Source organism: Dermacentor albipictus, chromosome 1 (assembly GCF_038994185.2).
Source record: "Dermacentor albipictus isolate Rhodes 1998 colony chromosome 1, USDA_Dalb.pri_finalv2, whole genome shotgun sequence".
Classification (NCBI taxonomy): Eukaryota; Metazoa; Arthropoda; class Arachnida; order Ixodida; family Ixodidae; genus Dermacentor; species Dermacentor albipictus.
In genome coordinates this window covers 399308189-399319699 of record NC_091821.1, presented here as the reverse complement: position 1 = coordinate 399319699, position 11511 = coordinate 399308189, and the positions used below count along the sequence as shown (strand labels likewise).

At 49.4% G+C, this 11511-nt stretch overlaps 1 protein-coding gene across 1 annotated transcript in view; it reads right to left on the bottom strand.

Moving 5' to 3' along the window:
* Nucleotides 1-795: 795 nt before the first annotated feature.
* Nucleotides 796-11511, bottom strand: part of LOC135918777 (arylsulfatase B-like) — a 29167-nt gene continuing 18451 nt past the window's right edge. Inside the window, exons 7-11 of the mRNA XM_065452474.1 lie at nucleotides 11112-11235; nucleotides 8809-9102; nucleotides 6308-6482; nucleotides 3382-3655; nucleotides 796-1864 (exon numbers count right to left, since the gene is read on the bottom strand). Coding sequence (XP_065308546.1) covers nucleotides 1739-1864; nucleotides 3382-3655; nucleotides 6308-6482; nucleotides 8809-9102; nucleotides 11112-11235 — 993 coding nt within the window. The 3' untranslated portion in view covers nucleotides 796-1738. The remainder of the gene's footprint in view (nucleotides 1865-3381; nucleotides 3656-6307; nucleotides 6483-8808; nucleotides 9103-11111; nucleotides 11236-11511) is intronic.

Genomic DNA, 11511 nt, shown 5'->3' with positions numbered 1-11511 from the left:
TCATCACGTTCCTCCGTTGTTTACGCTTAGACGTAACCTACACGCCTCGCTTCTTGCGTCGCATCAAAAGGCGAACGTCCACGCATTGTAGTTACTGTGACAACTCCGACGCTCAGTGGAGCATGTGATCATAGAATGTATTTAATATGACCAACAGCGGGTTGGCCTGCGAGACTGCTCAAATACCCTTGACAGACGTCCTCTCACTGTGAGCCAAGTGATTGGACTGCAGTCATGCCCTGATGAGCATTTAGGTGAGCTGTAAGTGACATTCGCGTTTTTTTTTTAGAAAGTAACTGTATAGAGTGCCTATAAGTGGCACTACTGTTTTGTATTCTACACTGTGGTTATTTTTCAACGATCTGATCTCGCGGTGGTGTTGTCCTTGTGTGTATATATGAAGACATTTGTGTGGAATCCTTCACTCCCGTGTAATAATAAGCGACCGTCCTATATAGCTACTTGACTGTGCTTTCGGTGCTGGTGCCCGTAGACGAAATAATCTTTGTGAGCTTAATTCTGTTATTGTGTGTATAGTGCTTATTTTAAATATTTTCTTCTTTGTCTTCCTTTCTTTTTTTCTTCAGTAACGAACTTGGGATTTTGGGATAGCCGGCTGTGGCGTAGCCTATATACATTCTCATGCTTCTAGATCTAAGAATATACAAATATATATTTAAATACAGAACCTCGTTTCTTGGTGCCGAAGTGTTGCTTCTGCTCCTGGCGCAAGTCTTCTGTGCGGCGTGTAACGAGGACTGCTGCACAATTGTAAATTCCACACGAGTCGCACGGTAGAGGAAAATGTATGCGTTTAATGCTCAAGAAAGCAGATCCACCACCTGATGCAATCGTACACTGGACTAAAGGCATACGGGCTGCGATAGCAGCAAGGATTTCACACAGGAAGGTAATACTATAGTTAATCTTTCGACGACTGGCGACGAGCACGCACACAGACGGAGGGAGTACAGTCGCTTTCGTGTGTTCTACATTACGACCGCGTACGCGTTGGGAGCACCCCGGCATGTTATATAGCCATGTCCTATACGAATGCGTATAACCTTTCGATTTGGTTTGCGATTACTTTATTATTTTTTCGTCGTCGTCGTCGTTGTTGTTGTTGTAAATTTGCTAGTTACAGTCATGTTCTTGCCGAACTGTAGCTGACAGAGTGGCAGGCAAGCAGGCATACACCCAGAAAAATGCGTTGTCTTTTCCGATTGCGTTAAGTCAGCCGCTGAATATATGTAATGCTGCGAAGGAACTGTTACAGTCACAGCTTTACGCATTGGGTACCGATCTGTAGCAACATAACGCAGAAACACATCAATGTAAGCTCGTAAGGCGTGGTATGAAGGGCCTGGATTTGAGACCAATGCCATATGTGACGTTCTCTGTGATACAGCGTATTTATTATATTCTGCCTCCGAAATCGATTGACTGGTTGATCGATCAGTGATTGATTGCAATGAAAGCGTGAATGTTGACAACCACCGCGACTCTGACTTCTCCGGAGATGCAAATTGTTGAATGATTAAAGGTTGGCGACACCGACGTGAAATGAATGAATTAGCTGGAGGAACCGCGTCGGCGGATCCTGAGGTAAGATCACCGGTGTTTCAAGTGCATGTAAACACTGCCGAAGTGACTGTACTCCTCGGGACAGAGAAGGCGGCACAACCGCCCTAGATAAGAACGTATAGGGTAGACGTCTGCGCCGTTATAGACAGCGCCGTTACTGCCAGGGAGCCCACACTCCGCTGTGCGATTCGGGGAAGGCGTTCGGGTCGACCTGTCTCAGCCTCGGCGACATGGCCGTTGCTTCGTACTCTTCCAGCTTTCGCTTCATCGACGCCAGCAGCTGCGTAGAGGAGAAAAAAAGAAGCCGTGAGAAAAACGCCTCGGCCGCCAGCCTGCGCGCATCGAGGGCATCCCTCTGAGCCCTTAATTCTTGCGGCATTTAAAAAAGAACGGACTAGGCATCGCTGGCTGCTTTGAACGCGATCTACGAGTCTGACCCACATAAGCTGGTCTCCCCTTGTGTAACATATACTACGGTATACAAGTAGGGTTGCCAACTCTCAAGGGGACAAATTCGGAAAGAAAGGGTTGAGCGGGAGCGGGGGAAGCGGCTGGTGAAGACCGATCCTCTAATTGCCAGGAACCGCCAGTCTGTACGCGCTACAAAGCTGCACACATTTCTTTCTTTTTTTTTAGTGCTACTATGTCGCGATTTATATTTGAAAAGGTGCAGCAGATGCCTGGCTGCCACGCGGCTGCCACCTACAGATAGAGGTAGTGTGGAGTTCACGGTCTATACAACAGACAAGAACGACACCGTCTTTATGCAGCCGAAGACAAAGAAGAAGAAGGTGCAACCAAGTTGTAGGCCATTATCAAAAGGAAGTATGGTTTATTGATGGCTATTGATAAGAAAAAGGAAAGCTAAAGTCACGACATTTGAACGTCCCGATTGGGTCATGTTGGGACTTGACACTTAGAAAAGAGTCGGGACTGTCCCGCTAAATTCGGGATGGTTGGCAACCCTGTCATACAAGGAAAGCTACCAATGATACTGTATGATCATTGATCTTCTGCATGATCAATGATCTTCTGAACGGCTGCAATGACATAATCAGGCAACCATGATTATGAGACGATGGCGAAAGAGGAACGTTACTCGATGCAACGTGCAGTGGTACCGTGCTCTGCGACCTGCAAGTATATGCAATACGTGGCAACCTTGGACCTGCCTACGCTCTCGAAACAGATCGACTATTCGCGGCATTCGCTTGCTTGAGATTCGGTTTATTGACAATCGCGTAAATAAAATCGGCGGGCTCTTTGTCGCAAGTTCAAAAGATATACGCTTATGCATCGCCAGTTGCTTTAGATTTGGTAATGTTGCGGTCACTGGCCAAGCCACACTGAAGGACCAAGACAAGGTGAATCGGTAGCTTTATCTTTGTTAGAGTCATGCGCACCGTTGTATACACCAACAACTTACAAGCGAAGGTTCTTCTTAAATTAAATTAAATTATGAGCTTTACGTGCCAAAACCACTTTCTGATTATGAGGCACCCCATAGTGGAGGACTCCGGAAATTTTGACCACCTAGGGTTCTTTAACGTGTACCTAAATCTAAATACACGGGCGTTTTCGCCTCCATCGAAATGCGGCCGCCGTGGCCGGGATTCGATCCCGCGACCTCGTGCTCAGCGGCCCAACACCAAAGCCACTGAGCAACCACGGCGGGTAAGGTTCTTCTTCCTTCGACTCTAGAAACATTACGAAATGATAACGACTGACCACGTCACAGGAGATCGAAACCATTCATCTCTTGCAATGACAACGAGTTCGCCTGTTCTGTGTGCTTACCTCAGCCTCGGTATCTGCGAGGTTGTGCAGTTCGCAAGGGTCCTTGCTCAAGTCGAACAGGTAAGGCGGCGCGCCGCTCACGAAGTTAGAAGATTCGCTCGTGTCGTCGCACTGTAATGAAGCCTCCTGGCGCCACTGGGCGGTGGTCGCTCCGGTGCGGCTGGCGTTGTTGTAGAGCAGGCGCAGGGCACCGGCGGCCTTGGAGCGCGACGCCAGTTCGTCCAGGTCTTCGTCGGGCCTCGGACTACCCGGAATCGGAGAGCGTTCGTCGTATCTGCACGAAGACGTCGCCCGTACTTGAGTGTAAAGACAACTTCCGTAATATTTTTTTTTTCGTCCGATGATAGGCTCTTTTAAAGATCGACATCTTCCCGCGACGTCTGAACGCAGCAAAGGCCCTTGCTCTCTTTGCTCTCTTTTCTTTCTTTCTTTTTTTTTGGGGGGGGGGGAGAAACATGGCGCATGTCTTGTTACGCGAGGAACAAAAGAAATTACGCGAGGAACAGAAAGAAAGAGATAAAACGTGTATCAAGAGTGTAGTTATGAAACAACGCAAGTTAATTGAGAATCGAGACCATACACAGGCGGAAGTAAACGTCCCGCATGTAGATAGGGTACTAACACAGTTTGTAGTCTTTTCCCCTCACCATTTGCAGGGACTTTGTTTAAACGATTGCTCCACAGGACTTTGTTAGTCGTTTTGTTTGTTTGTGAATTGATCTATAATACGTTAAAGACCATAACAAAACCATTCTTTTCGCTAAGGGCAGCTCCCTTATCGTCTAAGGGGCTGACGTCCCAAACACCGCACTCTCTTTGGCCCATTTCGCTTTCTCCTCGGCCATATCTTTAGGCACCTTCGTGAGGTGCCTTTATAAAGAGGGGCTTGGGTGAGAGTGCTAAACTGCACTTCTGGAAGTGAGTACCTTATCCGCAGGAGAGGCATGACGTGTTAGAAAATGACACAAGTGAGAGAGGGGTGGCGAGGCCACCTTTGAATTCCCGTACCAGCCTCTCGTAAGGTAATATATATATATATACAATAGCAATTTCTGACGAATCAGTATAGCCGCGATGCACTGCATTCGATAGGCAACTAGAGCTCCTTTTCCATACCCATTCCTGCACACAAAGGAGCCAAATACGTGCGTATATACCACGAAATCCTCAGCTGCGGTGAGCACTCGCGCCGTGGATGTCGCGATGGACGGGAACGTTGTTCTTTCCTTCTTCCGCAAACAGCCTACACACCTTTCTAAAGCGCAGATTTGTTTGCAAGCCCTCCCGGACATTGCTGACCGTGGCTGCTGGAGTTGCTGCTGTCTTAGAAAATGGCTCACACGCACGACAACACTCGTATATATACGAATCAGCTTGTATGTATTGTTAGGAATGGCCTGCCGAGGTGGCAACATGCAAGCTTTCTCAGCCAGCTGCAGCTGCGAGCGTTGCGAGCTTCCCCGAAGAGAAACATGGAAGCCTATCACAATTGCTGCGGTGCCGCTTCAACACCCCCTCGGCACCGTCGTGACTAAACGCGATCGGCGGACCAACTATTGTTACTGAACCCGCCACCGCTGACATGGTCTCTCTGCAGCGAGAAGAGCTTCCCTAACAAAAGGGTGCTTTGCGGTACGTGGGCCCCAGGATTCGTCAGTCTGCTGACACTCGTGGCGACTACAGGACGCATGACAATGGACAACCGGCGGCCACGCTGCGGGGGTCAGCTCAGGGAACCAACGCGCCGCTCAAGATGTAAGCCCCGAGTTCTGCGAAGCCCGTCTCACCTCGGAGGGGGCAGTGAAACCTGTGAGGAATGTGTGTGTGTAAACCCCCTACCCCCTTCCCTCAAAGGCGGGCCGGCCACGAGGACTCTCTACGCTGACTGGTCGAATGTTTCCCTCACCTAGGGATCTAAGGAACACGGAGTGTTTATAAGCAGCTGTTTGTCGCTGCTAGTGTGTGCTCGTGAGCTGCGTGCTCGTCAATGTACTCGTCATCGTGCTCGTAAGCTGTGTGCTGTATGCTCGTCTTGCGTGCTCCATTTGGGAGCCACGCTAGACTGTAGAATGTATCTCTTGTTCAAAATGTGAATACTGTAAATAAATCCTGTACGCCTAGTTCCTCCCAAGTTCCTCCCTAGGGCCTGCAATCCCTTCAACTGGTGGCAGCGGCGAGATCGTCCGACAACTCTGACAGTATGTAGCCCCACCAAGACTGCCTACATATACAGGTAGGTGTGCCGTTGACCGACTCTGTTCTCCAGGAAATTACGCAAGTAAAACACAGAGGACACCAAAATATTCTCACATCAACAGATATACACCTTCAAGGGCATAATTCCTTTTTTTTCTTTCTTAAACGAAGATTTCTACGCCTTCTTCCTCGAGGCTTCTGTTCGGTCGCTTTATCGCCGAGAAAAACGGACCGATTGTGGAAATAGTGCAGTAGTAAACTGAGCCGATTCCGGAGATGCCATAATAGTGGGCCGATCTTGGAGACAGTGTAATCCGCGGTCGCATGGATCACGTATATATGCATGTCGTCGCGGCGGGTCTATGCGCATTGCCATACGTATTACGTCTTGTCGAGCATGGCACGTATAGCCGCTATGCTGCAAAACGCGCGTTGTACAGCATTTAACTAACCGCTTCGCGATTTCCGTATTTTTTATTTTTGCCTGCCAAGCGAAGAGATCTAGTAGTCTTCTAGCCTGATTTATTGTTCGAATGCAGTGTTACTCACAGCTTCGCGCGCGACGGAACCAATTGGCGCGCTGGTGCACGGGCAGCGCGTGGGAGAGGTCTGCGTGCGGTAAGTATTCGGACGCTCGCAAAATCAGTCGCGGCACCTTCACGGCGCATGGTTACGATGCTTTTGTATTAACAGACGGACGTGTCCGTTTTGTAGTCTCTCGTGCGCATACCTGCCACCGGAAGCCGTTCCCAACACGAGCTTGTGGTCGCCGTGTCGCAGCGCAGCCGTGTTGCTCACGGGGTCGATGTTGTACAATATGTCGCTGCGTGGAGACGGGATGTCCTCCGACAGGTGGCGCCACATGTCGAAGCCGTCCAGATGATCCAGGCTGGTCGGGTCGCCGCCTGTGCGGGCGTGCAGTTTATGTGACTGCGCCGAGTCACATAACGATTTCGAAACTATAGTCGGATACAACTTTAGAAAAAAGGGGAGGCCCCGCCCAGATGACCGAAGCGGCGAAGTCACCGGCCGTCCGGCGCATGACGTCGGTCCAGAGTGCGCGCCCATTGGTGGATGCTTGTGTGCACCCGCCTCGGAGGAGTAAACGCCCCCTTTTTTCTAAAGTTGTATCCGACTATAGGTCGTGAGCACTAGCTGGTTCAGATGTGAGCATAGCGCGGCAGTACAAACTAGATAGTGCGGGATTTCTACTTTCGGATTGCGCATTAGTGGTCATCGTACTCCCTGATAATAGGCTAATATAGGTCCTCAAGGGCAACACGCTGTCACATGCGCAATGTTATGCAGAAGTGGAACGTAATAACGTGACCATAACGGAATGTGATAACGTGATATACATTAGTACGTTCTTGTGCTTAATACCATCCTTCAGAGTATGATTGTTAGGTTCTGTGGATGATGCAATCTTACAGCAGGACACTTATCGAAACCATGGCAGGCGGCGGCTGCTTCGGGAAACGTAATCTTATTCCTGCTCTCCCCACCCCGCAAATTACGGAAAGAAGAAATAAAAGAGAAAGAAAACTCTTATCGTTGCGATGTTGACGACCACTGTGCCAGTGTTTAGGAAACTTGTCTTACGTAAGTGCCGACCGCGATTGGCCGTCCACGACACAGTAATCGTGTCATAAGCACGCTGACATCCTGAGGTAGACAAAAGCCGGGCAGTGAGGAAACAATATGCGTAAGCGAATTTTTGTGAATACGTGTCGTGGTCCACAGTGCACACACAAAAAAGAAAAAAAACCATCCAACACCACCACCAGTATACCTTCAAGGCCTGAAGAAACACACATGCGTATCGTTGGTCACAATAACCGCAGGTCATGATCCCTCTGCCTTATATCTTTTTGACACAGCAATCCCTCCTCCGTCGGATCAAACGCACCGTACGTGTGTCCAATCCCTTCTCCGTCAGTTTTGTTTGGTGAAAGAAGCCTCTCGGGAAACTTTGGCCCGCGCGGCCTTTACAATTAGCTTGCGCCACAATTGGGCCTGGGTTCCAACACCTGAAGACCCCGTGGGCATGTCGACGTGCTCTGCTCTAGCATCAACAATGGAAATTCATGGCCTATAGTGGATGAACGACAGCTACACGAGAGAAAATTCTATGAGCTTCCAACCAACAGGGATCGAACTGACTGTGCTCATGGAAAATCTATATGATAAGCCACTGCTTCAATTATTACATAAGGGGGGCTACGCATTCTCGTTATATACATACCTATATCTACCACAAGGCAAGCTGTTCGATTTCTTTTTTTTTTCTTTTTTCAATAATTGCACGTCTTTCGTGAGAGATTACAAACATTTTCCTAGTTGTCTTATGCTGGCCCACGACGAAACAATTAATGCACGGAACCAGAAGAGTGGCAATATATTGACTTAATTTCGCATTTATTAGCGTCACAAAAGATGAAAACTGAAAAGCGCTACAAGCAACGGGAGTTTATACTATACATATTTATACATGCATGGTAGCAGCGCTTGTTCACTCTCCCTTCCGTCACTTTTCCTCTTTTGCGGCGCTAAAACGCACTGACGCCAATTATGGTGTTTATCCCGGCAGGAAGCTTTTCTATATACAGGGTGTTTCAGCGAACACTTTCAAAAATTTTGAAAGGTTGCCTGTGGCAGATGGCTCAATTCTAGTTTATGAGCCGATCTACTCGAAGCGGCGGACACTAAACTTGCACAAAAAATTGAAATCCAAAATCGACTAATTAATAAACATTCGCTAATTAACCTTTTAACCAATTATATCGTGACCCTTATTGCAATTTAGTTCATTTGTTAACAAAACGTCGTTTTATGCACTGAAGCGCACAAGTAACTGAAACGCCAACGCATTTCTCCGCAAACTACGGGAATTTGTATCTCGAAACTGGTGTCGACCTGATAATTCGTTCCACGTGGATCCGCCTTGCGAACTCCACGGCTATGTAGAATTTGTAAATTGCAATATGGGCCATAATGTAATTAGTTAACAACACAATTAGTCAATTTTTATTATCTCAATTTTTTGTGCAAGTAATGTCCGCCGCTTCGAGTAGACCAGCTCGTGAACTAGGACTGTGATATCTGCCACAGGCGGCTTTTAAAGATTTTCGAAAGTGTTCGCCGAAACGCCCCACACAGAGAGCGACGGCATGTGCGCTCGAAAAGCATGCCACGTAGGGAACGAGACGTATAGCGAAACTGGGCTCTGACCGGCGGCCGCGTAGAGCGTGGGCAGCCAGTCGGCGACGTGCATCAGCTGCTGCGACACCCGTCCGCGGGCGGCGAGCAGCGGCGACCAGAGGAAGGCGGCGGCCCGCGAGGCGCCCTCCCACAGGCTGCCCTTGGCGCCGCGCAGGGGCCAGTTGCAGCCGCGGCTGGCGTGCGTCCCCCAGGGGGCGCCGCCGTTGTCGCTGCTGAACACCAGCACCGAGTTGTCCAGCATGCTCGCCGCCTGCAGGGCCTCGACCACGGCGCCCACGGACTCGTCCAGCGCGTCCACCATGGCTGCGGGCAGGCGAGAAGCAGGATATTCAATGCGCCAAAATTAAGTTCTTGCAGTGACCGAAATATCAGATTGATTGTCGAATAATGAGGAATAGAAACAGCTCTGTGCAAATCTTATACGACGTCATTGAGCGGCGTTACTTGCCGATGTGTGCAAGGTAGGTCTGGACGCATTGCCGGGGCCATGCAGACCACCATCTGCGGTGCACAGCGGTGCATATACTATAGTCCTGTTAAACATATGCTTTCCATCCTTTAAAGAAGCTTCGTGGCGCCAAAGCTCTGACAAACATCGATGCTTCGCTTTTTGAAACAATCGAAAGGCAGTGTTGCAGCACATACTACAAGTACGTCCTTAGGTGACCAAACGGAAGAGCTTTTTTGAATCTATAGTACATATAAACTCTTTCAAAGGGTGTTACAAGTAGCCGGAGACCTCTTTACATTATGTATCTATATCTATATGGTTGATCCCGCTTTCATAGGAATCGGTAGAACACGAAAGCGAAACCTATGTCTTCACAGAAGCCGTCGCATGTTTACTTCGTGAACTGACGGTCCGCTGCAGCGAAAAGCGCACGATTTGCGAGTCGCCGACGGTGTTTGTAAGTTTGCGTGGCGCGCGGCGTCCTATTGGCGAGCAGCGTCCTGTTGCTCCGTAGTGCATTCGGTAGCCAGTCGGGTCGCGATGCGCTCAGCTTCGGGAATGCGAGCGGCACAGTTCGCAGCGGGCGCCGCGAAAGCGCGAAACCGTTCTGCTTCACGCTGGCGCGTCTCTCGCCGGACCAAAGCGAGAGTCGCCCGTCGACGTCGTTGCTTTTCTGCGCCGCTTAGCGCAGCAATTTTCTTACTTGATGCTATCGCAAGCGAAGCGGTATGGGCGGCGTGTAAGGACTGCTGATGCCTGTTGAAGCTGCACTCTGTAGGCGAGGAGGCGTCACGGGCTAATGGGACGCGAAAGACGAACCACGTGCGGAAACTGCGTCGTCACCTCAGCAGATGGCCTACACCGGCTACACCAGGCTACACCGCGTTGGAGCCCCCGCTGCGCTGAGACTATACCGAAGCGCGTATACTGTCGGCTATCGTCGGTGTCATGGTGCAGCGCTTCGCTTCACCGCTCTTACATGGCGGCACCATCCTTGTCGAGAGAGAGAGAGAGAGAGAGAGAGCATATTTTAAGCGTTTGAGCCGACGTCACATCAGGTTACAGGAAGTTGATGGTGTATCTCGGCATAAAACACTTTCGTGTTAAAAGCTAATTACTCGCGTTTGTAAAATAGGTTTGTCTTCATTAACATTAACGTTTGCTGAAAAGTAGGACGTGCACCACTGTTAACTTCACAGATTGAAACAGTGCTATTTCGTAACATACTCAATTTGTCTCCTTTGCTACGGCTCTAGCACGAAGAAGCCATTACGCGAGTACAAGCTTGTAAGTGCACCTTTCAACACTCTTGTGGAAAAAGCGTAAAGGTGTTTCAAATGTTTTTAGCTCATACTCTTGCACTCAAGACGGGGTGCAGCTTTTTGCAATATTTTGATACGTTATACCAAAGCCAATCACGTATTACTTGCGTCGGCTGTATGGCCAGCTGCACCGTGTGCTGCACTTTCGGCCAGTGATGCTGCAGGCTGTGCGCAAGACCAATGCTACGCAACAGTGCTGACTAAAGCCAAACGCTAAACAAAAATCATGTACACCTTTAAGAGTGAGAGTGTTCGCCATGAGTCAAACCAAGCACCCAGGTTGCTTTGACGCTTTCTACGCCATTAAGGGTGTTGTCGTTTGTCCCATGGCTACCACCCCTATTCTTAAGGGTGTAAAAAATTCCACATCGTGGGCACACCGAAACGGAAAATTCCTATATAGCTGTTTGTCAATTTGACTGCCTCTGGTTCTGTGTGTAGCTGCCCCTTGTTTGCGTGCCCCTCCGTGTGCTGTTTCTTTGTGCCTGTGCTACATCCCTTGCAAAGGCTTGCGCATTATGTGCGTCCGGAGGCCTTACCAGCGTACACGGTGCGGTTCTCCTCTCCGATGTACGCGAACTTGTCGATGTTCTCCTTGGGCGCCGCCAGCGGGACTTCAACGCCTCCGTGCGGCGCCTGGTGGCTCAGGTACAGAAAGAAGGGCTGCACGACCATTGAGTGGGAGTGTGTGACTCCCCCAGCGCCGAAGGCACAGGATCGACAAATCAAAGAACATGAAAGAAGCTGGCTTTAAAGCTTCCACATATAGTCCGGAAAGTGTGTAAGAATAAATGTAGGCGCGAACGAGAGAGGAAGAAAAAAAAAGAAGCGCTAGGGACTCAGTCATTGGCGATTCATTGACAGTGCAATGTGTTTAGTCGCTGCACAGCTTGTCACTATTGGTGCTCTGATCTGAGAACGATGCGTTCTGAAGACACT